The 27,954-nt window shown below is 36.7% G+C and overlaps 1 protein-coding gene across 1 annotated transcript in view; it reads right to left on the reverse strand.

The window, feature by feature from the left end:
• The window catches only part of brsk2a (BR serine/threonine kinase 2a), a 215,164-nt gene that overhangs the window by 92,169 nt on the left and 95,041 nt on the right, over positions 1-27,954 (reverse strand). Inside the window, 1 exon segment of the mRNA XM_016469576.1 lies at positions 484-578. Coding sequence (XP_016325062.1) covers positions 484-578 — 95 coding nt within the window.

The following is a 27,954-nucleotide window of genomic DNA, read 5'->3' on the forward strand; positions in this document are numbered from 1 at the left end:
ATCTGTTTTCTTTTCATTTATTATACAATTAACAAAAGCAAAAAAGACCTCTAACACTAGCTTGCTCTATTCTTTTTCTAGTCTATCTGTTTTCTTTTTATTTATTATATTATTTTAAAAAACCTTGCTACGTGTACTACGTTAAGCTAACAGAGACTTGTTATAGCACTTGCATATCATTGCTCTTTTGTTGATTTTGATTGCATCTATTGTCTTCATTTGTAAGTCGCTTTGGATAAAAGCGTCTGCTAAATGACTAAATGTAAATGTAAATTATTGTCATAATACACTTTATTTGCATGGACAAGGGCAGTGCTAACATTCTGCTAAATTCCTCCTTTTGCATTTCACAGAAGAAAGCTAGTTTTTCTAAGAGTAAATATTCAGAATTTTAATTTTGGACTGAATTATATCTTTGAGAAAGAACAGGAGACTATTCTTGTGTGTAAAACTGACATTTCCAAAGCAAAAATGAAATCTTACCTTCATTAAGACGGATTCACTGAGCTTTTCTCGGTTTACAATCTTTATGGCGACTTTCTGACATGTGACACAGTGGACCCCGAGCTTTACAAGACCTAGAGGAAAAAAAAGAAGAAATTGGTCTAATCATTGGTCTGCAACAGGGCTGAGCAATGTTTTCGCTCACAATTTAATCAGGAAACCCCTCTCACAGGCCATTTCCTGTTACACACAAGCACGTGCCAGACGCTTCATTCATATCTCAAGACAAACAGCGTCAGGTGCAGCAGATAAGCAAAACGGCGAGAGGAATTGATGGCGAACAGCTACCTAAAGGCCTTTCTGCTTTATCACTCGTGACGTGGAGTTTCATGGTGCGCGAGGAAATCATTTCTCCCAAACATCCACAACACGCTTAACACTTCTATTAGTCAAAGTGCTAAATGTTTACAGGCTTTACGCTTCATGCTTCCCCCTCACTTCTCGATACTACACCACATTCAAGGACTTTCTAAAGAAAAATCTTCAGCGTAAGCACCTCGGGTCCTTCGGTGATTGTTGAGCAAGCGTTTTCAAACGAGACAAAAACCACTAAAGATGATTCAGCAAAGTTGTTTGCTGCTCCGCACATTGTAGAGTTTGAATTGTTGGGTAGATAGGGAGGGTTGGATGCCTGCACGAGATAAGATAATGAATGTTTCATATCCTAAGGTGCACGCGTATCGGAAAACTGACAGGAGCGTAAACGGAAAACGCTGTGATTTGCAAAGAGGATGCTGTGAATGTTTTTGGTTTGTATTAAAGTGTAAGAAACCCCCACCTCATCCCTACCAAACCCTCGTCCCTGATGACACTCAACGGACACTCCCGAACAACCTCTGCTCTCATGTGACTCAATGGCTCTTTATGAGCTGTGGAAAAAATGACTGGTTTTGAAGAGTCTTAAGATGGAGAGCAAAACTGTCTACTGCTGAAGAGGAGACAGAACAGCGAATACTATTTTTATGCCTTTAAAGGAACTGGGCTGTTCATTTATATATTATATTATATTATATTATATTATATCACATGACATTATATTATATTATATCACATTATATTATATTATATCACATTATATATTAAATTACATTATATCACATTAGATTATATTATATCACATTATGCTATATTATATTATATCACATTATATTACATTATATCACATTATATATTATATTATATTACATTATATCACATTAGATTTTATTATATCACAGTATGCTATATTATATTATATCATATTATATTATATTATATATCACATTATATTACATCACATTATATTATATTATATTATATCACATTATATTATTCTATAATGAACATGTTTTTATTTTCTTAATTAAAATTCATTTTGATATGAAAAACATGATATCGTGATATCCCAATTAAGAAAAAAAGCCATTTAAAAAACTAATAAAAAAAAAGAAAACCTTAAGCAGCTTGTCATTATCTTTGAGTACTATTTTTTAGATAAACATTTTAAGCAGTGAAGTAGTTTTGTTATAAATATTTGAAAAATATTTTGGCGCAAATTAGTCATGTGGTTCAACCAACACACAGAAACATGCACAAAAATAAAGTCAATAAGTCTCTTAAAATATCAGATCTGACCTTTTAGGACAAGGCAAGGATAGTTCAGGCTGTAAAATGTCATGTGGTGCGACTCCTTAATGATATTTATGAATGAATAATGTAAAATATAATGTTCACCATGACAATTATATAGACCAAATCTATAATCCCTATCAGCTTCAGCTTCTCCATGTGGAGAGAGAAAACAAACCCTGCTATAATTACATTAATTTATGATAAACGATTCACAGTCTGGGTAGAACCAGTCTCAGGTCTGGATCTGGACTGCAAACTGCTAATTGGTGACCTCTGATATAGGGTGCACCAAACGGGACATATTATACGGTAAAGCCCTGCACCCTTCAGGTATGAGAAAGCGAGGGAATATCATTCAAATGTCAGCCACAGCTAATTAAACAATAATGACACTTGGCGGCAAACCCAACAGAGAGTGTGTGTGTGTGTGTGAGAGAGAGAGTGTGTGTGTGTGTCAGTGGCTAGAAATAAAGAAAGAAAATCTCATAATGAGGAAAACACGAACAAAAACACCCCAAAAATAAAAAACCATCACTCAAAATGTCCTTTCTCATAATCAAAGCCCTCTGTTTATGAGACCCGAGGAAAAGAGTTTCATGCACTTTGAGCGCTGTGACCTATTCCAGCTAGCTATGATAATACACAAAGACATTAGCACAAAATATATATGTGGAGAGCATACCACAGTCAGACGTCATACCGCATGACATTATCACAAAGATACAGCGCATTAAGTCCAAGGGCAGAAGAAATGGCCTTATCACAAAGAAGAGAAAGGGAAAATGCTCGGCGAAACCCTTCGCGTGAACTTCATCTGCTCTGATAAGAATTCAAGAACTCTTGGTGGAGTCTCGGCGTATGACTGACGAGAGGGCGGCCACTCGCTCCGTATCGATTTCAGTCTTTGTGTGCCTTCCCGATCAATGAAATTAAAAGAGCTCCTGTCCACAGCAACATCATAATAATGGTCAAAAACACAATATTCACCTTGACCCAAGAGTTAATATATGCCTTAGCTTATATGTTGCAGTTGTCAATACTTGAGGAGATATACTTAACTTTTTTTTTTTTTTAAATATAACAATATTTTATCTTCATGGTTGAAGAGCTGCTGAATTATAGCGATACCATATTTTGTCATTTTAATCAATAACTTTGAATTTTTGAGTCACTGTTCTTCCAAAAAAAAAAAAGTACTGTTATGGTACTGATTGATTTCCATTTTTTTTTTTTATTATTAAAATACATAACATCAAGTGTAAGTTGCAAAAAATACTTGACTACTTTTCTGGACGACTAGTTATTTATTATAAATAAGCAATCCTGAAAGCCCTACTACTATATACAACAAGACTACTACTATATACACAACCAAAAAAAAAATTAAAGGAATACTTTACTCAGAAATGAAAATTGTACATCAGGCCTTCAAAGATGTAGTACTCAGACCATCCAAGATGTAGATGAGTTTGTTTCTTCATCAGATTTGGAGAAATGTATCATTACATGACTTGCTCACCAATGGATCCTCTGCAGTGAATGGGTGCCGTCAGAATGAGAGTCCAAACAGCTGATAAAAACATCACAATAATCCACAAGTAATCCACACCACTTCAGTCCATCAATTAACATCTTGTGAAGCCAAAAGCTGCGCATTTGTACAAAACAAATCCATCATTGAGACGTTTTTAACTTGCTGTTAAACTGTTGCTTCCAGGTAAATCACGAGTCCTATATCCATAATATTGCTTTCTCTAGTGAAAAAGTCGTCTGGTCTGAATCAGGAGAGAAATATGCACAAATTAAGCACCGTTTACAAGTCAAAACAGCTCTAAACAAATATGCTGGTGGATTTTGATGTGAGAGGCAACAGGGGATGGACTTTTTCACTGAAGTAAGCATTATTATGAATTATGGACTATGGATTATGGATTTTCGCCAGAAGTGAGCATTTAAAATGATAACACCTTGATAGTTTTGTCTCTTACAAACACGCAGCTTTTCATCATAGTTAATTGATGGACTGGAGTGGTGTGGATTACTTGTGGATGTTTTTATCAGCTGTTTGGACTCTCATTCTGACGGCACCCATTCACTGCAGAGGACCCATTGGTAAGCAAGTGATGTAATGATACATTTCTCCAAATATGTTCCTATGAAGAAACAAACTTATCTACATCTTGGACGGCCTGAGAGTGAGTACATTTTCAGCAAATGTTCAGTTTGGATGAACTATTCTTTTAAAGTAGCGAAACAGAAATAATAATGTTTAATATCATAAAATGTTTGAAAGGGAATAATGTTTAGTTAAAATTGATGATACTAGCTTGAATATCTTATCTAGTGTTGTGTTCCCTTGGTGTTATGATCATATAGCCAAATTGACCTGTTTTGCTCAGAAATAACTGACTCCAGATTATTTGTATTTCTCCTAAGGCACTGAAATAAGTTTTCTGAAGCTCTAATTGTGTTATCGTTCATTTTATATATTCACACAAACTTGCAGACAGATCGTCTTCATGTCTGCTGGCTCATGACTTGTGAGAATTAAGGGAATTATCAGTAACAATCATCTTGTGACTATTGTGATGCTAGCTCTTCTATCAGAGGGGCTTTATTAGATTTTAGCACATTTTAGTTGTGAACCTACTGTGCAAAATATCCAGGTTCTCCTTAGGCAGGCATCATGTTAAAGGGTTAGTTCACCCAAAAATGAAATCTCTGTCATTAATTACTCACCCTCATGTCGTTCCAAACCCGTGAGACCTTCGTTCATCTTCGGAACACAAATTAAGATATTTCTGATAGAATCTGAGAGCTCTCAGACCCTCCATAGACAGCAATGTAATTAACATGATCAAGTCCAGAAATGTAGCAAGGACGGTAAAATAATCCATGTGACATCAGGGATTCAACCGTAATTTTACGAAGCTACAAGAATACTTTTTGTGTGCAAAGAAAATAAAAATAACGACTTTATTCAACAATTTATCTCCTCCACATCACCCTATAGCGACATTTTGGAGATTATCCACTGAATGTAAACAGCGTATGCTGTTCTGTGTCAGCCGCGCCACACGGATACGTTTTCTACGTTGTTTACGCTTTGATTTGAATGAAAACATCCGTGTGGCGCAGCTGACTTCAGACTTTCAAAATCCTTCATCACTTGAATTAAGATTATAATAATTTAATTTTAAAAGACAGCCACCACAAAATCTGATTTTAGCACCTCGTTTTACTTTAAAAGGTTAAATTCAGATTTAAAATAATAAGAAACCGTTTAATAGCTATGATACTGTTTTTGAAATCAAATCTTTGCATAGCTATGACAGGAAACACTGGTATCTAACAAAGAAAAAGAAAAGTTAAAAAGAAAAAAAAAAACAGTTAATCTTAAAAAATAAAGCATATACATAAACCCACATAGGAAATGAAACAGTTATCGAATAAGCATGTGTCCTATTCTGTAACCCCCTTTGTAATCGTTAACGTTTTCTTAAGTAATTTAATTACAAATTTTTTCCGAGTAACTGTAACAGATTAGTTACATTTATTTTGCAATTGAATTACGTAATTCTGTTACATGTAACTAGTAACTCCCCAACACAGACAGATAGATAGATAGATAGAGAGAGAGAGAGAGAGAGAGAGAGAGAGAGAGAGAGAGAGAGAGAGAGAGCGAGAGAGCGAGAGAGAGAGAGATGCAAACATTGCAAACATTTGTTTCCTCTCCAAGAAACGTGGACAATGCTGTTTAAAAGGGTGGGCTCTACCTTAAAATTCCGAACAACAAATGGAAAAGTTTCCGGCACATATGTGGCTCCCATAACTGCCTCCTTATTCAAATGAGCCCCTCATGAATTATTCAGGAATCTATAATTATGCATTCCTTTGCTGACGTGGAGTTTGGGGCATTAAAAATAGATCTGAGCGGAACGGCAGCACAAGCCCCAGTGGAGTCCCGCCGCTGTGTTTTGACTGTCTCTCTCTTTCTCGCCATCGCTAGATCCGCAATGCTCAGGGCCTGTCGTCCAGGAGGATGTGTTTTTTCTGACAGGCCCTATGTCGCTGTCCCCGTCCCACTCTGGACACGTCACTGACAGGCTGCGGGAAATCTGGAGCCCTCACGACAGCACTGCTAAATTCGGTTGATGGGCCGGCCAGGGGTTTTGCCGAAAGCATTTTTTAGCGTAAGAGTAAGAGTTTGCTTCAAAAGCACAATGAGTCGCCGCTGCAACTTCCAGGGCTGGCGCTTTTCCCTGCAGTGTACGAATACATGCTTTTGTATATGTGGGCGTCTGTCATTTATGCCGAAAGACCTTTACTGCTCAGCCCTACAATACCTTCTTCCCGGTAGGGGTGATCAGATTTTTAGGAGGTGCATGCATACATTTGAATGTCAATTAGACTCCGCTGACAGTTTTGGCGACGTGTGCAGACAGTCAAGTGTTTTGGTTGTTGAAGCAAATGCAGTCACACGTGACGAACTGGGCCACCTACTGTCATCCGTACCAACATAAGGTGGGTAAATGTTCTGTGTAAGGTTTAATCTCTGTCTACTACAGGAAATAAATTCCATTGCTTTACTATATTCTAGATACTATATTCTATACATTTTTCACTCTGCGTTGTTACCAGTTCCCTACTTTACCTGAATTCACCCTATAATTTTCTGTGAAGTTCATTTATAATGTATGTCAAGCAGTGCTAATTTTGTTGACGAAAAATATTCGTCATAATTTTCGTCAACGACATTTTTTCACAGATGTTAACGGAGAGATGCACACAAATTGATCACAAATTGTCAGTTTTGACGAGTATTCATGTTACACACCCAGTTACGTCTTAAGTGAATGTAAACTGTTGGGAAAATATCGCCAGTATAATCCGTGCAGTCAGTTTTAAAGGAACAGCAGCCTAATTTAATTATTGTTGTCTGTGTCCTTATTGTTAATGAATCAACAAAAGAAAGAGAGGAAATCACTCACTGCTCTTGACTGAATCACTTTAGTAGTTCTAATAAGTATAAATATAAATATAAATACATAAATATATATGTCTGCTTGAAAGAATGAAGGATGTATGCAAGTTGTTATAAAGAATGCTTATTATAGGCCCTATAACCATTGGTATTTCACTGAAAAGAGGACCATGTTCTTGATTCTTCTGGTCAAGTGATCCAGCTTCTGAGAAGTGGTTTTATTTAATTTTGAGAAAAAGACATGTTATGTGCCACAGGAGTTAACTCTGTGTCTGTATTGCATGTTCAAACCTTAATATCATTCATATTACCTGGTTAATAGATGTTTTCTCTGGGAAAATATGAGTTTGGATATTTTAGATAAATGCTTAATAAATGCATTACACTGTAACTAAACCCATTAGATTTCAGTCAACTAAATCAGTCAACTAAGTCTTATGATATTTACTCGACTAAAACTAGACTAAGACTAAAACAATTCAGATGACTAAAATATGACTAAAACTAAATCAAAATTTGCTGTCAAAATTAACACTGAAGTCAAGGTTTCTTGGGTTTACATGACCAACTTTTAACACCCACTGACCTTTAGAATAAAACTTTTTTAAGGCCAAAATTTAAAGGCTGTTTTAAAGGCAAATGTGCCTTTAAAATGTCTATATGTAAATGAGCTTTGTTATGGCTGGCTAACCTCAGGATAGTAAATAAGCACTGATATTTAAGACAAAATTGTTATGTTTTAAAAGGCTACTGTACCTTTAAGATGTCTATATGTAAATGAGATCTGTTATGATTGGTTAATCTCAGCATACCCGTATACAAATAAACATTTATTAAACTTATGGCTTAAAATTAAATTAAAAGCTGTTTTTGAAGGCTACTGTACCTTTAAGATCTCTATACTATATGTAAATTTATTATGATTGGCTAACCTCAGCATAGTAAATAAGCCCTGATTAAACTAAAATTTAAAGGCTGTTTTTAAAGGCCACTGTACCTTCAGGACGTTTCTATGTAAATGAGCTCTATTATGATTGGCTAATTTCAGCATACCAGTATCTTAAATAAGCACTGATTAAACTTTTAAGTCTAAAATTAAAATTTCTGTTTTGAAAGGCTACTGTACCTTTAAGACATCTCTATGTAAAGGAGCTCTGTAATGATTGGCTAATCTCAGCAAATCACCATTGTAAATAAGCATTAATTAAACTTTTTAAAACAAAACTTAAATTAAAGGCTGTTTTTAAAAGTATTGAACTTTTTAAGTCTTAAAATTCAAGGCACTTTTTGAAGGCTACCGTCCCTTTAAGACCATTATACTGTATGTAAATTAGCTCTGTTATGATTGGTTAAACTCAACATTCCAGCATAATAAATAAGCATCGATATAAGCACTGAAATATGGGCGGTCACAAGTTAATGAGCACATAAAGTCAATTTAAGGTAAGTTAATTTGATGGCCATCTTGACCATTAACTAACTATTTTCTAATCAGGAAGTCCTTGAATGAAGAAAGATCTTCGAAATGTTCAAACCTGCTAGTCAAGCTTATATTTGGTATGTACAACAATGTAATATGCTAAAACATTAATTTGACAACAACAATCTATAATTTAAAAGCAAATAAATATATATATATATATTTTTTTTTTTTCAGACTGCTCCAGCTAATGCTCATGCTAATTCGCATGCTAATGTAAACAAACAGGCAATTTCTCCATCAAAATGGCTCTTTGGAAGAAGACAATGGAAGTGTGGCGTTACACGAGGGTTGTGAGGAATCAATAACAGGGTTCACAGTCTCACGAGGTGCTTGTAGCCATCAGGTTTCTTTCTCCACATGATCTGCTCGCATTATTTTGTTCCTCTCTACACGGCCTGTGAGGCTGGAAAGGGGCTTTCCCATAACGTTCCTCGCGTTCCTCCAGGTCCATAAGGTCGGTCCATAAGCTGGTTCATACTCACATATGAGCTTTAACCTCTCATTGTGTGTGAGTAAATACACAGCGTTTGTGCGTGCATGGATACGGCGTGTGTCGTGTGCCTCTGGGGGTGTGATCAGGGACTCCTGGTCCAGGCCAGCAGCAGATGTTTGCTGCTGAACAGATTAGCACCGACAGCCCCAGAGGCTCTTTTGGACCAGTCGACATGCTTGTGTAACGGTGGTGACTGCAGTGGTTTGCACATGCTGTGTCTCTTCCATTATTATCTTGTCATTAATCAGGGCTGTACAGTGCGACATACAGTATATGTCACATGTGCTACGAAAAAACTGGTCTGTGCGATGAATAAATTTACCACTTTAGCATGCGTGCGATATGGTTTTGCATGTTCATAACAAAGCCGCTTAATTGTGTGAAGTGATTTCATTGTGCTTGTTTGTGTGTGTGAGAGATTGATTATACTAGGGGTGTGCGATATGACAATTTTTGATCGTAGACGATTAAAATGTCTCCACGATCTGCTTTTTCTAGAAATAGTATAGTATCGTGCTACAGCTCATATTATCAGCTGCAGTTCTGGCACCTCTGTCTGTATAATATACTGTACAACACCACATACATTCACTTAAATTGTTAACTGAGCAGTAGAGTTACACTCTCAGGACACTGCACCTATGCGCAATCACAAAAATACATTATTTGCATGTGCTTTAAAGCCTTGCCGGTTAAACATTTCATTCGCGTGCTGTTCTGACATGTGCTTTTTCTCAGCGCATGATTTCTTTCTTGTGCGGAACACAAAAGAAGATATTTTGAAGAATGTGGGTAACCAAACATTAGCTGGTCCCCATAATTGACTTTGATAGTAGGAAAAAATACTATGGAAGTAACTGCGGACCAACTGTTTGCTTACCCACATTCTTAAAAAAAAACATTTATGTTCAGCAGAAAAAAGAAACTCAAAGATAAAATAATGACAAGGATTTTTATCTTTGCCCATGCACTTTGGCCTAAATGTCTGCCATTTTTTAAATTTTATATTTTGTTGAGGTGTAAGAGGTGTTACGTTTCTGCACTCTTCCATTTTTATCAAATTAAGAAAAAACTTTGTCTAAAAACAATTTTTGTGATGGTTTGTATTTTTTGTGCTCTGTATGGAACATCAATGTCTGTTTAAGTGATGAACTCCATTACTTGTGTTTGTTTTCAGACATGATAACCTACGTTTTATACTTGTGCTACGACTGTTTGGCCTGTGCTACAAAACTTTCAACCTCTGTAGCACCAGTGCTATGTGCAAAAAAAGTTAACGTACAGCCCTGCATTAATGCCATAATGTTACGCAACAACCACAGATTCCTCCATCAGGCCCAGCGAAGAATTCTATACATCATTTAATACAGTAACCATATTTGATGGATATTATTAATATTTGTGACACAGTAATATAAAAAAAAAACACAATATCAAGTGAATATTTGGCACTGACAAATAAGAGTGTCAATGTTGTTTTAGCATTTATATGCTATTATAGTTTTTATTAATATTTTGAATTAGCCTTTAATATAATTTCAGTTGTCATTTTATTTTAGTTTATTTTTTTAGTATATCAAAAACATTTCTAAATATATTTTTTAAGTTAAAGAGTAATTTTATACAAATGTTATAACTTAAACAAATAAAATCATTAAGTTTTAAGGAAGTCGCACCACATGACATTTTACAACCTAAACTAACTTTGCCTTGTCAAAAACATTTGTTCTAAAATAATTTATTCTGAAAGTTTCTGATATTTGGGGGTTAGTGAGATAAAGCGAGAAAAATTAGGCAGATCATGTGATCACAAAATGGCCACCACCATGAGTGGGACCACCCTTACATAGAATAAAACCGCTTTTATTAGGCCACTGATAACACTCATCATGCAAGTTGCATACTCTTTCATATATTTGGAATTGATCACATGTGGCGTCCTGAACATCACGTGGAATGTGTTCAGTGAATGCGGATGTGATTGCATTACTGCTGTATCACACACATACTCCTCCGCTGCTTCATGAATGCACTTTGTTGTGTTGTTGCTGACGGAGGAGACTGTGTGTTTCCCGTGGCTCAAACTTCCAGACTCAAAGCACATCTCCTGCTTTTGAAGCTGTCAGAGAGCAGATCCACTGCACACATCTGACTGGAGTAAAAACACTGCCGCTGGGGTTCGGAAGGACACTTCTAGAAGAAGACGATTTGGTTTTATTTCGCACCACACAGCTCCCTTGCGGTATGAGATAAACAAATGTATAAATATGGAAATATACATAGAACTCAATGGTTTAATATTCTAGCTATCTTCGCCGAATAGGAATGATAAGAGCGCAGCCCGTCAGATCGGCTCCCCCACTGCGAAAGTGGTAAAATCCAGACGGAAACTTTTATTTATCCACCCTTTCATTCCGCTCATCCATTTTCCACTCGTGGTAAGACCTCCCTCTCTGCTGGAGATAAAGCTATCAGAGGATCGAGCGATCTTTAAACTCTGCAGAGCGGCGAGGAAACCAGGTGGAGAGGAGGCAGGGAGGCCTGCTGTCCGTGTGTGTGTGTGTGTGCGTGCATGCGTGCGGGAGCCGCGCCGTTTTCTCGGCTGGATCGATGGACTGGGATACCATCTCCCACAGCTTGAGTCTCTCACAGCCTCATTTATCCTACACGAGTGTATGTGGCGCGCCACGGTGGCCAAACAGCCCTACACGCCCTAAAAGACTATTACACATATCTGCTGGCTTCAGGGGCAAATGGAAAATGTTTGTGGTATTTTTTTGGTTTCTTTTACGAGGCAGAAACATTCTGGTGCAGATTCCAACAGATATTGGATTTGTTTACACTTTTTTTTTTTTTTTTATTACAGACTTTTTGTTTTTACTCTGAAATAAGGTTTAAAAAATTAGTGATTTTTATTAATATTTTGAGTTTCATTATTTCAATACATTTGAATTTTATTAATTTTTGAATATATATACAGGTGCATCTCAAAAAATTTGAATATCGTAAAAAAGTTAAAATTTTTTGTAACATTTCAAAAAGTGAAACTTTCATATATTCTACATTCATTACATGTAAAGTAAAACATTGAAAAAAAAAATAATTTTGATGATTAGAGCGTACAGCTCATGAAAGTCAAAAATCCAGTATCTCAAAATATTCGAATATTTACATTTGAGTTTCATTAAATGACCATCCCAACAGTATAAATCCCGGGTATCTCTTGTTCTTTGAAACCACAATAATGGGGAAGACTGCTGACTTTGCAATGGTCCAGAAGACAATCATTGACACCCTCCACAAAGAGTGTAAGTCACAGAAGGTCATTACTGAAAGAGTGGCTGTTCACAGAGTGCTGTATCAAAGCATATTAAATGCAAAGTTGACTGGAAGGAAGAAATTGGGTAGGAAAAGGTGCACCAGCAACAGGGATGACCGCAAGCATGAGAATAATGTCAAGCAAAGCCGATTCAAACACTTGGGAGAGCTTCACAAGGAGTGGACTGAAGCTGGAGTCAGTGCATCAAGAGTCACCACGCTCAGCCCTCTTCAGGAAAAGGGCTACCAAGCCACTTCTGAAACAGAAACACTGGACTGTTGCTCAGTGGTCCAAAGTCCTCTTTTCAGATAATAGTAAATTTTGCATTTCATTTGGAAATCAAGTTCTGGCGTCTGGAGGAAGACTGGAGAGGCACAGAATCCAAGCTACTTGAAGTCAAGTGTGAAGTTTCCAAAGTCAGTGATGATTTGGGGTGCTGTGACGTCTGCTGGAGTTGCTTCATTGTGTTTTATCAAGTCCAAAGTCAATGCAGCCGTCTACCAGGAGATTTTGGAGCACTTTATGCTTCCATCTGCTGACAAGCTTTATGGAGATGCTGATTTCCTTTTCCAGCAGGACTTTAGCACCTGCCCACAGTGCCAAAACCACTTCCAAGTGGTTCTCTGACCATGATATTACTGTGCTTGAGTGGCCAGCCAACATGCCTGACCTGAACCCCATATGGAATCTATGGGATATTTTCAAGAAAGATGAAGAACAGTCGATCCAACAATCCAGACGAGCTGAAGGCTCAGCAGTGCCACAGGCTGATCGCTTCATGCCACACCTCACTGATGCTGGAGTTTGTGCTAAAGGAGCCCCGACCAAGTATTGTGTGCTTAAATGAACATACTTTAAACAACTTGAACTTTTCTGTTTTGCAAATCCTTTTTTTGTTTGATCTTAGGAAATATTCTAATATTTTGAGACACTGGATTTTGGACTTTCATGAGCTGTAAGCGCTAATCATCAAAATTAAAACAAAAACACTTTTGAAATGTTTTACTTTACATGTAATGAATCTAGAATATATGAAAGTTTCACTTTTTGAAATAAGTTACAAAAAAATGAACTTTTTCACGATATTCAAATTTTTTGAATGCACATATATATATATATATATATGACTATATATATATATATATATATATATAGTCTTTCAAGTCTTTCAGTTCTGTATGCATGTGTACCAAACTGTGTACAAGTAAATTTTAAACTCCTAGTTTTATATATCGGTATTTTAATGAACCAATTTTGATTCTTACATTTTATACCTTGCAATTCTGAGTTTATATCTCACAATTGTCTTTTTTTCCACCACAGAATAAAAAATAAAACAGGTAATTGCTTTTTAATCACACTATTCTGACGTTTTTTCTCGCAATTGTGAGAAACAAACAACATATCTTGCAATACTGAGAAAAAAAATGCAGAATTGTAAGATAAAAAGTCGCACTTACTTTATTTTTTTTATCCCGTGGTGGAAAAAAGCTTCCATCATTATCCCTTAGGTATTTTTAAAATAGTTTAAAATTGTTTAATCTGAGTTCAGATATAATTATTGCATGACTTTAATAGCCATAATGAAAGCGACTATGGATAATTTACCTCAAATTTTTTTTAAAAGAACTTAAAGGGAACAAGAACATTCAAACTGTGAGAAAAGTGTGTTCCATGACAAAGATTGTATCAGATTGTGATTTTTTTTTTTTTTGGCATTGATTATGTGTGCACATAAGAACTTCGCCCACACACTCTTCTGACTTGCCATGATTTGTGATTGATTTTGTTGTGTCTTGTAGCTCTGTCACGTCTGGTGTGAACAGACTTTTTTGTCAATTGCTTGTTGCTGGAATCTTACTGTGTCACATCTGGTCAAAAATCACTGTAACACACTTATGCTTCTTTGCTTTTATAAACTGTGGCAACAGCAATATGATGCTTGTGTACTTAAAATGTTATTAAAGGGGTCATATGATGCTTTTTTAAAGATCATTATTTGGTGTAACAGAATATGTTGACATGCTTTAATGTTCAAAAAACACATTATTTTTCAAATACTGTACATTATTGTAGGTCCTCTATGCCCCGCCTCTCTCAGACGCTTCGTTTTCTACAAAGTCCCTCCTTCCGACAAGCTTTCCACATAGTGACGTAGATATGTGGGGGCGTGTTAGAATCACCCGTTTAGGGGGGCGTGGCAGAGTCTTAACTTTGATAAAGAATATCTCTTTGGTTTTGAGACTTTAGTCTTTGCACAATCTGCCTGTAACACTCCAAAGAGAAAGGAAAGCTTGAAATCGCATCATATGACCCCTTTAAGACTCCAGTTACAACAAGAATGCAAGTGTAAGTGCTTGGCGAAATGGATTAGTCCTAGAAATTCCATAAGGAACCATAAAACTATTCTGGGACTTGGGACTATGAAACCAAACTATTAAATTCAAAATTCACAATATTTCTGACAAGGATGACTGTTTTAACTAGACATTTATGGTTGCTGAGCAACGTAGCAACTTGGTGAATTAATATAAAGTGTGTGTTACACAATGGCTTTGTACGAGTCAGAACTATCCATTATATAATAGGCCTATACATTTCATAACAACTGCTCCTTTGAAAAGCTCCATTCTGAATACACATTTCTGAGACAATTCTTATGGTTTCTGAAAACCATTTGCGATGTTGAACCATCGAGAACTACAAAATCCTTATAAGAAAACTTCTCTTGTAAACGTCTGTGGATCTCACTGCTGAATGTTTCGATCACTTCATCCCTGCTTTCACACGTTCTCAGCTTTCTGTTCCTGTTAAACACCTCATTACTGACTCAACACTGACATTTCAGCTAATCGGACAGAGTTTCACGAAAGGTTATATGGATGCAGCTTATGACTTTTTCGGCCTTTTTTTTTCAGTTTGTCAAATGTTTGATTCTTTCATGCATCGATAATGAATGTTATTTTTGATACCTCATGCAAACACTGTTAAATTGATTTCCTGGCTTGATACTCGATGTCCAGTTGATCAGAATGTGTATAAAACACCAGCTTTGGCACGACGGGCCCAGTGCTATCAAATGCTGACAAGTTAATGCAAGCAATTACATTTAGCTACTTGGGCTGCCAATCATTTTTTAGAGCAAAATCCATTTGATGCTTACAAGCGCAAGCCAAATTGAAAAATAAATAAAAAATAAAAAAGTGGAAAATAAAAGAGAAATATTGGGATATTTTCTCTATGTCTAGAAGCTAAAATATTGGCTTCTTATCAAGTTGGTAGGTTGATTTTTATTAAAAATAATAGATTACAACTTTTTTTCTTTTTGTTATATGACTGACTGTCAAGTAACTTAATAATATAAATGTACATTTTAAAATATTTGATACTATATCCACTTATTTTAGCTGCTTTTCTAATTTTATATTATTTATAGTACGCGTATAGTATACTATGTATAGTAATGTATGTACAGTATATTATGTATAGTATACCGTATGTGTATGTATCGTATATATAATTTTTTCTCCTTTCAAATTCAAGCTTCAAAAATAATTTTATTTACCAATAAATACTTACTGAAGATATTTATTTATTTATTCTCAAAAATCATGACTGTCTCACCAATTTGGTGTCATTTCCACCAGAACAAACAATTTTGCCACTATTTAAAAAAAATAACAGTTTGAGTTAAAAGCTTGAGCAGAATTGAGAAATCTGATGTTTGAACAAAGAAAAAAAAATGTCACAATCAAGCTGTAATTTTGTTAAATTATACAAAATGATGAAAATAATTGTGTGTATTTAGCATATATGCTAGCTCTGAAATCAGCCAAGACAAAGGAACCAGACTTTTTGTTCAAAAAAATGTATTTTCCACTACAAAATGAAACAATGGCACTGAGATGTAAATGCTCAACACATTTCAGAGGGGAAAAAATACATATTTCTCCTCTCATGCATGTATATACACTGTTTTACAGCATTAGCAGACAAATTACATGAACTAGTGAGAGTGTGAAGTGTGTTTTACACGATTCTCTGACAGACCTCAAGACCAAAAGAGCCCATAGCTGAATAAAAAGCACCCATCTTGTAGTTTCTGCTGCACCCCAGGTGAATTCTAAATAAGTTCCTTCAGAAGTCTTAGGAAAACAACCACGTTTCATGTCAGCTTTAATTCAAATTTTCCCAAACCTGGACTATTTTTGGTGCTTGTCAATGCGCTCTTGCCCTCGAGCCCTTCTGCTCCGTGGACATTCATACATATTCACCACACATAAACAAGGTAATTACAAGCTCAACTTCCATTACAATTCACGAGGTCAACTTAAATCTGAATAACGAGTCGATGCGTACCGATTATTGTTGCCAAGTGCCTGAGGGGTTAGAATGGCTAAGCAAGGAAAGCTCAATCTCAGAGCGCAATAGATCCCCGATATCAGCGTGCACATATGGTGTGGTGAAATTAATCAAGCACTCCGAACTTCCCAATCTATTCTTCAACTTCATTTGTTTCTTTAATGGTGTTTTTGTTCCATTGTTCTGTGTGAGTTATTTACCACCATCACAAGGGCTTATGGGATACCGCGGTGAGGTGCTTTCCTTAATGAGCTCTCAACAGCAACTTTCATGTGAGAATTAGATGACTTTCTTGGAATGAAGAGACGCTACATCAAGAGGGGTACAGGAAGTCAAACTCGCCTCTTTAATTGAAAACTCATTTCTAAGACTGCAAGAACCACAAGGGGAAGGATATTGGTTTTGCACAAAGTCACAATCTGTCTTTCCTAACTCATTGTAAATGAATTAACAGGAGATTTTAATTAAAAGGTGATATAGAAGCCAATGAATTAAAAAACACAGGCAAACTCATAAAAGAATAACTTTTCTCGGATAAATCTCAGCAAGGCGAAGTATTCAAGTTTCCCCAAAATGTTGCTGATTTAAGGATTCGAAAGCTCATGGTGCCTTGATTATTTTTGAACTTTTCGCTTTTATGCAGTGAAGGTCATTAACATACATTGGCAGAAATTGTGTCTTTGAGACACATAAGGCTATGAGTGGACTGGGGAATGGCGTGAGGGTGTGTGCATGCATTTGCATGCGTGTGGGTTTAATTGGGTCGAGTCTGGACGCTATGTGATAACCTCCTGCCGAGCAGAAAGAGCACATGTCAAAAATCCCTTCAACCTCTGAGTGGTCGAACGTGTTCAAAACAGACAACGCCGTAGGAGGTATCGCCCCACCTCATCGCAATCTCTCATTCAAAGGTACGCCACACTTTCTGAAGCATTCGTGCTGAAGGTCATCCACTGACCGCTCCGTTGTCTGGAAATGTTGTTAACCAGCATAATTAATGCAGTGGCAGTTCTTCGTATAAAGATAAGGCCTAAACCAAATTATTCTGTCGATATTGTTTGTCTACCAAGGAATTGGTATTTAAAGTTTTCTTTGGTGAAAATTAAACCATCTCAACCCTCATTTGGAATTCAAACCAATAACCTTAAAGGGATAGTTTACCCAAAAATGAAAATTACCCCATGAGTTACTAACCCTCAAGCCTTCCTAGGGGTATAAGACTTTCTTCTTTCAGACAAATCAGAGTTATATTAAAAATGTCCTGGCGCTTCCAAGCTTTATAATGGCAGTGAATGGCGGTTGGTTTTTTTTTAAAGTGTGACCATCTATCATAAAATGTGCTTCATACGGCTCCAGGGGGTTAATAAAGGCCTTCTGAAGTGAATCGATGCGTTTGTGTAAGAAAAATATCCATATTTAAAACTTTACAAAATGTAATCTCTACCTTCCGCTAACTGTCAGGACGGTAAGAAGTGACGAACGCAGAAGTGCAGAGGAGAGAGCAAAACAAAACACATGAATCAGAAGTACAAAAAGAAGAATTCATAATGAAAAATGTCAGAGGACTTTGCTATAAGCCAAGAGGAGACTGGTCTTCCTTAACTGTAAACAAAACTTGGTTCTGGCGAGAATAGCATATTTACACCGGCGCTACGCTACACCTACGCCATCCGCTGGAACGCCACTCTCTTGCGAATGTGTGTACAACAGTTAGCGAAAGCTAGAGATTGCAGTTTATAAAGTTTTGAATATGGATTTTTTTTACACAAATGCATTGATAAACTTCAGAAGGCCTTTATTAACCCCTGGAGCCATTTGGAGCACTTTTATAATGGATGGATGCACTTTTTTGTACTTCAAAATCTCAATGCCCATTCACTGTCATTATAAATCTTGGAAGAGCCAGGACATTTTTAATATAACTCTGATCATATTCGTCTGAAAGAAGAAAGTCATATACACCTAGGATTTTTGGGTGAACTATCCCTTTAAACCATCTCAACCTACAATTGGAATTTTGGGAATCGAACCTATAACCTTAAGCATTGTTAGCGGGACGCTCTAGCTGAATCCTTTTCATATTCATAAACCCTACCATGATGATACATTGACAGTATTAGTTACAAAGGGTTCCTTTTAAGTCCCTTATTACTGATCGTGTTCGTATGATTTTGGTTTACTTTCTCTTGGCCACAAGTCACGCCACATGCAGACAGTGATCAGAGAGACAATATTCCCAAAGGAAGAGCATGGATGGATGGTTTGCCAGGACAGACAGCAGAATGTACCAGCAGACAGATGGCTAGATGGATGGATACTCTGTAAAATCAATATTTCATACAACAACAGAATCACTTTCAGTAAGCTAACTAGACATTTTTCAACATCCATTCCATTGCAGCATCAGCATTACTAACTACTCAGTCAGGCAAGAGGTGTAAATAAATGACCTGCAATTCAAAATCTGCTCAGATCAGCTACAAAATTAATACAACATGAGAGAGCATATAGCCTTACAAGTTAGAATGCATAACTGATCAATAAAAGATGCTGGTGTAGGTAAAAATGGCAGCCACAACTGTCAGACTGTCAGAATGGCTGTGAAAGATAAAATTGAATGCCATTTTCCTTCCCGGTTGTTTATCGTCATCAAATCATCAAAAATTCCCAGTCCTCAACACAGAGGGAGGGATGGAGGGACAGCTTGGGTGGAAGTGATTACTGTTGCAGTCATTGTTGGGGCCTTTGACAGTTCCCTCTGGAGGGGCGCTTCATTTTAGTACGGCCCTACTGTACCACCTCAATCTATGCAGGCACTGCAGCTGGCTTATTATCTCAGCATCTACTGCATGCTAATGAACCAACCTGAGAATTCCTATTGGCCTCCCTCTCTGTTTCTCTTCTTTCCAAAGGATGGAAAATGCAAAGAAAGAGAGTACATATAGTTTTTACATATAGCCATTTTCCACCTGTTACGTCTTATGTACATATGACCAATCTAGAATTTAGAGCGGTGGTTCCAAAACACTTCTGCACATTTTGCATGTGTCCTTAGTCTGACACACCCATTTCAGGTCATGGGCTGTGTCCAAAAATCACCCGCTATACCCTTAAATAGGGCACTATTTGAGGAGACAACCATTTGCACTGGTGTCCAAAACCATAGTGGACACTATCGAGTGCACTCATTTGATCAAATAATGCACTGCAATTACAAGCGTATAACCACTGTACACTCAACTGCTAGAGAACACCCATAATGCACTGTGAGGGTCGTGTCGAATGAATTTCTGCATCTCGCCAGAAGATGCCGTGTGTAGCCGAATCATCCATTCATCCATTTTCCAAACTGCTGGTCCAATGTGGGTACAGCATGATATCATACAGGTATAAATTTCTTAACTGACTATTAAATGGTTTTATTAAGGTTTATGCATGCTGGTTTCCCTGACAGAGATCAAAATAATTTTTTGTATTACTACTGGTGCTGCCAGTTTGCTACATTTCAAATGATTATTTAACAGCAAGCACAAACTATCTGAAAGCAGCAGTCCTTCCAGTGCACTCAGTGTCCAAATTCGCTCACTTGTTTTCATTCAGTCCTTCAAACTGGAATATATCAGTGGACTAATGTAGGGAATAGTGATTGAGGGTATAGGGGGGACTTCGAACGCAGCCATGGAGTCTCTACTAATGAGTTGATGAGATGAATCAGGTGTGTTTGATTAAGGAGACATGCAAATTGAGCAGTGTTGTGATGGAACCTCTGTTTTAGAGTAAAGAGTATAATCCACCAACCATGAATGTGTTTGACAAAAGCATGCTAGGCCCGCTTTGTGATACTCCACCTGTCCTACAGACCACTGCCTGGAGTTGTCATCTTTATTCCCTGTTGGAATATTTCTGGTGGACAAGGGCATGTCAGACCTATGTAGACCACTTGTGCACCTCTGTTTATCACCTGATTGTCTCAGCAAAAATCTTACAAAAGAACAACACAGGCACATGAGTTCCTTGAATCCCAGTGAGTGGTTTCTGCTTTTTATTCCCATCATTATTTTCTGGCCTTTCTGAATAGAATGGATTCTGCTACCAAGGGGTTGGGACCTATGTTCTTCTTAACTTCTCAAACTGAGGAAGCAGTTCTCTCTCCAGAGACAGCAGTTAAGGAAGGGGTGTCCAAGCCTACTCCTGGAGGGCCAATGTCCTGCAGAGTTCAGCTCCAACCTGCCCCAACACACTTGCCTAGAAGTTGGTCTTCTTGAAGATCTTGATTAATTGGTTCAAGTGTGTTTCATTTGGATTGGAGCTAAACTCTGAAGTACAGTGGCCCTCCAGAAGCAAGATTGGACACCCATGAATTAGAGGAACTCAACAACCATTTGAAGACTTCCTTTAGGAAAGACCTTACCTGCAACAAAAACCTAGAAGAGTCCTTGCCATCTACCAGCTTGTCAGCTAACTACATTAAGTCTGTCCTTAGTACTTATTGTCCTCCTTCGTGTCCACACTTCGGTGAAATTATGCTACGTACATAGACTGTTGGATAGTTGTCCACTAAAGTCTGCAACAGCGCCGTCTTCCTAAAGCGTGGATGGAGTGTGCATCAAGCCTACCTCCTTTGGTTAAGACCCATATGACAAGTGGAACCCCTATGTACTTCACAGACAAGATTCAAGTGAAGGCCACATAACCACAAGTCCACATAAAGTGTGGCATCTGGGACAGGGCCATAAGAGTTCAGAACGATGCAACTGGAAACCCTCGAAGAGTATGAGTACAAAGTAATTTGTATTCATATTAAGTTGTACCAAAATCATGATACAACACAAGACTATAAAGAAGATGCTGGAGGATGCTTAAGGCTTGGTTCTGGTGATGAGAAATCTTCATCTAACCTACAAGCAAGTGTAATCTGGTATAAGTATAATGCAGTATAAGTATAATGCAATAAGTGTAATGCAGGCTTTATCCAGGTAATAACCGTAGGATGTTACCAGAGTAACTGGAACCTTGAATGATGGTGCAGATCTTGTTAGCATGGCAGTTAATCTTGTGGTTGGTAGATCTGTTCATATGATCTTTCCAGCTGCCTTCACAATCTCCCAGGAGAACCGTGTATCCTTAGCATTTGTATTGCCAAACCATATTGTAATGCAGCCAAACAGGATTTCTACGGTCCTGTGATTATGGGTTAAGGGTTACAGGTGCTCATGTTCAGGGTTTATGCAAGGTCAAATTGCCTTCCAAGGAATCACAAGGAGGATCATTTCAATATGGTACCAGACGTTCCCCATCGCTGTTTGCAATCTGAAATCCGGGGATTTTAGAGATTATTCTGTTCATATGGGAAATAACCAATCCTTCAGGGTATTTCCTGACAACAATGGCAAGGGGGACTTCTACCTTGCTGTGAATGTCATTGTTCATCCACAGGTCACCCATAAAGATTAATTCTTCTCTGGAGAACACAGCCATCCGGGAAGAATTCAATGTAGTTTGTGACATTACACACATATTAACCAAGGTCATGAGTTTCGCCTTTGACTACGCTTTTTTCTTAGCTAGTCTGCAAGTCTGCTGGTGGGTGTTTATGGGTGAGAAAGAGCAAGTATGTGTGTGTGAGAGAGAGAGAGAGAGAGAGAGAGAGAGAGATATTCCACTCGTTTTCCCACCAGGGGTAGACAGACATCTGTTCTACACTACTTTAGGGGCCTTTTATACTGATGTTTGCCTGTCACATTGAACAGGGCCTAAGGAACAATTACATGGCGTGAATTGTAACACACACACACACACACACACACACACACACACACACACACACACACACAATTTCAGCTTGCTATTATATTATTGTCTAATGCTTTGAATAAACCTCAGAACACTGTGAGGTCCATCATGGACAAACTGAAAAAAAAAGTGGAACACATTTGAATTTCACCAGGTTGACTAACCCAACAAATCTAAATGTTCAAACAATGTCCAAAATGTAGGCAACAGTCCTTCAGGACAGAGATGGGAGAAACTTTGCGTATAAAAACATACTTCATAAATGACATCTCAGCTGGAGTTTGCCCACAGGCATGTCAGTGAATCAACAACCTGGAGGACGACTGCACGGTCTGTTGAGACCAAAACATAACTTCAAATGCAAACCATCTTATTGCTAAAGCTAATGTTAGCCACAAACCAAATAAGATTCATCTAAACGTGAACGTTTTTCTACACAGAAACATGGAGGTAGGGCATGCAAAGCTCAAAAAGAAAAATAAATATACCTATGATCAGAGAAATCCTGTATTTGTGTCTCATCACTCTATTCCTACAGTTTGTTGAGAGATAGTTCACCCAAAATTAACACACTATCATCATTTACTTTCCTTCATTTCATTCCAAACTTGTATGCATTTCTTTGTTCTGGGAAACACAAAATGTTTGTCAAAGAGGTCCAACGTTAATTTGGACCCCAATGACTTTAATTGTGTGGACAAAAACGGTTAAAATGTTCTTCAAAATATCTTCTTTTATAAAGAAAGAACCTCACAGAGGTTTGGAACAATATGAGGGAGAGTAAATAATGACAGATTTCTTGTGTCTACTGTCTTCAAAAGATGCCATTAAACTGTAAGAGCGTACAAAAACGATATTTAAAAAAATAGAATGTGGAACGACAGAGAACGGTAAGGAGAAAAGCATCCCAAAAAAGATCTGTGAAACCTAGAGGGGTCAAATAAAAAAGCACAACAACTTGAAAAGTATCAAATAATTATTAATACATAAATTATTATTAATAAGCTGCTATATTTAGCAGCCCATATATGCAGCCTGCAAATTTGTTTATGTGTTTGTTTGTTTGATTACAGGTGCCAAAATAACAGTAGTGGGTGGAACACAGTAGGGGGTTTGTGGTATCACTGTGCACACTTTCATTAATTAGAAAACACATTTCATTACCAAGTTATTGTTACTTCACACCCCAAAGGGGAAATTACTCGGTGCCGAATGCAAGAGAGGTTTAGCATGCCTCCTCATATTGCACAAGCAAATACATTACAATAAGTATTTCTGCAATAATCCTTGCAGCATTATCACAGCCCCAGCTGAATACAAGAGGTCTCGCTGGTGTTTTAGACAGTGGAAAAAACTTCAAAGGACAAAAAAAAAAAAATGCAATTTAGTGCATGGTTGATAACTTCGACAATCGCAAACACTGCTAGTTATGGATGAAAATTGTAATACATTTAACAATTCTGGTACAGACTTCACTTAACGGTTCCATGAACAGAATTTACAACAATATTTGGTCCAAACTATATACTTAAGAATTATGTCTGACACAACTGATACTACTCTTTGGTAGTATATTTTTTTAAAATTTTTTTTTGGTACTCTTTTTGATCTTTTTTGTACTAAATCTTATTACAACAAAATTAAATCTGCATATTTAAATACATACAGAACAACTAGTCAGAATTTTGCTTATTGAATTTAAGTCCCACAGGCTTTAAGTACACATAACACAATCACTGATTCAGACTGATTCAAACTAAAAGAACTTCTAAACCAGTGTTGGCGGTAGCACATTACAAGTAATGCGAGTTATGTAATCAGATTACTTTTTCATGTAACTAGTAAAGTAACCAGTGTTGTGGGTAGCACATTACAAGTAACGAGTTACGCAAACTGATTACTTTTTCAACATACTAGTAAAGTAACCAGTGTTGGGGGTAGCACATTACAAGTAACGTGAGTTACGCAATCAGATTACTTTTTCAAGTAACTAGTAAAGTAACCAGTGTTTGGGATAGCGCATTACAAGTAACGTGAGTTACTCAATCAGATTACTTTTTCAAGTAACTAGTAAAGTAACCAGTGTTGTGGGTAGCGCATTACAAGTAACGTGAGTTACGCAATCAGATTACTTTTTCAAGTAACTAGTAAAGTAACCAGTGTTGGGGTAGCGCATTACAAGTAACGTGAGTTATGCAATCAGATTACTTTTTCAAGTAACTAATCAAGTAATGCATTACCTTTTAATTTACAAGAAATCATCTGAGTTAGTTTTTCAAATAAGTAATGCCAGTTGAGAGAAATCAGAACAAGTGCAGAGGCATTGTATGCGCGGTGTAAACATGGTGATTACTGTAATTCTAAAATAAATGTGAGCATGCATTTACTCATCTCACTTGCACAAATACAGATTCAGTTTTTATTGCTTAAGAGAGAAAAATGAGACCAGCCCAGATAAGAAAAAGTAACGCAAAAGTAACAATGCATTATTCTTCATAAAAAGTAATGCAATTAAGTTACTTTTTAGGGAGTAACGCAATATTGTAATGCATTACTTTTAAAAGTAACTTTCTTCAACACTATTCAAGACTGATTCTTTTCACCAATTCACTAAAAAGAGTCATTGGTTTTTGAATCAGACTACCCTGGCTGCATTGTTTGGAAACCCAAATAATACAGTCAGAGTTGTGTACATTATCTGTCCAAACTGGTGGAAGAATGTATGTTCAAGAACCGTTAATGTTAACTTTTTATTTAAAAAATATAAATAAATAAAACATCTCTGAATAAGAGCCAGATCTTGGTTCCAAACCCTACAGAGGGTGTCAGTTTCAAACTTCATTTGATAAGTCAAATCTCCCTGAACAGTTGCTGGCACTGAGCAGATCAGAGTGTGTCTAGATGATTCACCGTCTTTATGGATTTCAAAGCTGCTGAGCTACACCAGCCCGGCTTAGAGGCTCAGATAGCGAGCAATCGTAAATCACACACAAGCAAATGATGACACGGCTTTAGTATATCATGTTAATGTCTGTGAATCTGTCTTACAAGCGCAGAACAAATCATGGACGTGATTACAACTTGCGTCTTGCTGGCGCAACACATTTCAGGTGCCTACAGGAATCGCTCAAAGTGATGACATGAGAGAGTGTGGATTAATGGCAGTTATGTTGTGCATTTGTAAGAGGTGCATGAATGATACCTAAACATAAAATTTAAGCCAAACTTAACCAACATCACACAAGAGCAAGAGGGCAGTTGTACTGAATGTCAGCACAGCTGAGATTTTATTTTAAATAGATAGTTCATCCAAAACTAGAAATCTGTCATCATTTATTCACCCTCATTTCGTTCCAAGCCCACAAGACTTTGGTTAATCTTCGAAACAAAAATTTTAATGAAACATCTATTGAAAGTCCATGCCATCAAAAAGTTTTCTTTTTGGGTGAACTATCCCTTTACGCATGAGTCCCGAAAACAGCAAAATTGTGAGTTTGATATTGCTTTAAAACAACTTATATATATTTAAAAAGTGAATAGTGATTAATTAAAATTTCAGGTTCAAAGATCAATTTTGTCAAGAAAAATAAACCAATAAATATATGTAAACATCTATTTTAAAACAAATGTGCCATGTTCTTAGAAATGTATTTTTAAGTTCATGCTGGTTTCATATGATTTTGAAAACATTTTGTACTATTTTTAAATAAATAATTATATTTAATGACTCAAACAATGTCATTTGGTGTAACCAAGAAAAACAGCAACATCATGTTTTCCTGTATACATTTTAATTATTCCCAAAAAGGTTTGTAAATATATTTTCAAATAAAAAATTGTTATTTCATTTTTTTTTAATATTATCAATTATTTACTAAATATAATTAAGTTAATCATCAACTTTGCCATACCATAAAAATGCCAAACTAACTTTATTACTTTATTAGTTCAACCACATGCCTTTCCAAACATTTTTCCAATATTTAAAAAAATGTTTTTAGATTTATTTAAAAATTATGACAAAAATAATAAAAATAAATTATGATTTACTTTAAAATTATGCCATACTACTTTTCTTTTGAAGGATTTAAATCGTTTGTTTTTTCTTCATTATTATATAAGGACAGTTGTATCACCCTGACATATTTACTGTTTGTCCCCCAAAAACATTCAAATGAATTTTAATTCAGATATTATCAACATGTAGATATGGGTAACATGTGAATATGCGTATTCAAGACAATGTTTGAATGTTTTTTTCATTGAGCCAGAGACACAATTTGGCCATTCAAATTAGCACATTAATTTTTGCATAATATTAGACGTGTGTAAATATGTTTATTCATGCTGACTGCTTGCATAGGATTAAAAAGTCATGAAATATGCCAAAGCAAAATGCCAAACACATGTCATATATTAGTTGCATGAGATGCATCAGAAAAGCAGCAGATGTCAGTCACGGGTCTGAAACATGGGGAATCTCTCCTCAATGGATGGATGGATAGAAGGATTGATGGATGGGGGCAGAGGTTTAGTAGGACAGCACAGCACTGCATGACAGAACCAAACATGAAGGAAGAGTGATGGAAGCTGTTGAAGGTGTAATTGAAGAGCCGCAGCTCCTGACTTCCTGGATCACCTCACTGAGATGTGAAGGAAACCGCTGCGAGGAAACACACCTGCCAACATCAACACTCTCACTGACAATTCATCCATACACACCTGCATCAAGCCTGATTCGCCAAAGGCTGCACTGAAAAATAAAGATTCTTGGCATTGATGGTCCCATGAAGAACCTTTAACATCCACAGAATTTACACTAAGTGCAAATAGCAATGGATTCTATTTACACTATGAAAATAGCAGGATTTTCTGCTATTTATGCTGCTTAATGCAAATAGTGGCAAGTATCTGTACCTCAGTGTTGTAGTACATTATAAAACAGTATGCAATAATAATGTATTGAGTGTAAATTATAATTTTAATTCAAATGATTAAATGGATGCCACCTTATTGGAATGTTTGATTAGGGTTGGAGCAAAACTGTGCAGAGCTGTGGCCCTCCAGAAATTGAGTTTGAGACCAATGAGTTAGAGCGATTGCGTGTGTGAATTAATTCTACCTGGCAGCGTCTCTCTACTAGTAGGCTACTGAAGCTGTGGGATTTAGTTATTAAGCAATATATGCTGGAACTTTTCAGTTTCTAAACTATTTTATTGAGAAATCACAGAACAGTGTTGACAATACATTTCCGCACTGAATGATTCTGTGCGCGCGATCTGCGCGAGCTACTGTTTGTAGTCTACAGGTGCATCTCAATAAATTAGAATGTCGTGGAAAAGACAACAAAAACCCACCAATTCACTATCTCAACAAATTAGAATATGGTGACATGCCAATCAGCT

This window comes from Sinocyclocheilus anshuiensis, unplaced genomic scaffold, assembly GCF_001515605.1.
Source record: "Sinocyclocheilus anshuiensis isolate Anshui unplaced genomic scaffold, SAMN03320099.WGS_v1.1 scaffold532, whole genome shotgun sequence".
Taxonomy (NCBI): Eukaryota; Metazoa; Chordata; class Actinopteri; order Cypriniformes; family Cyprinidae; genus Sinocyclocheilus; species Sinocyclocheilus anshuiensis.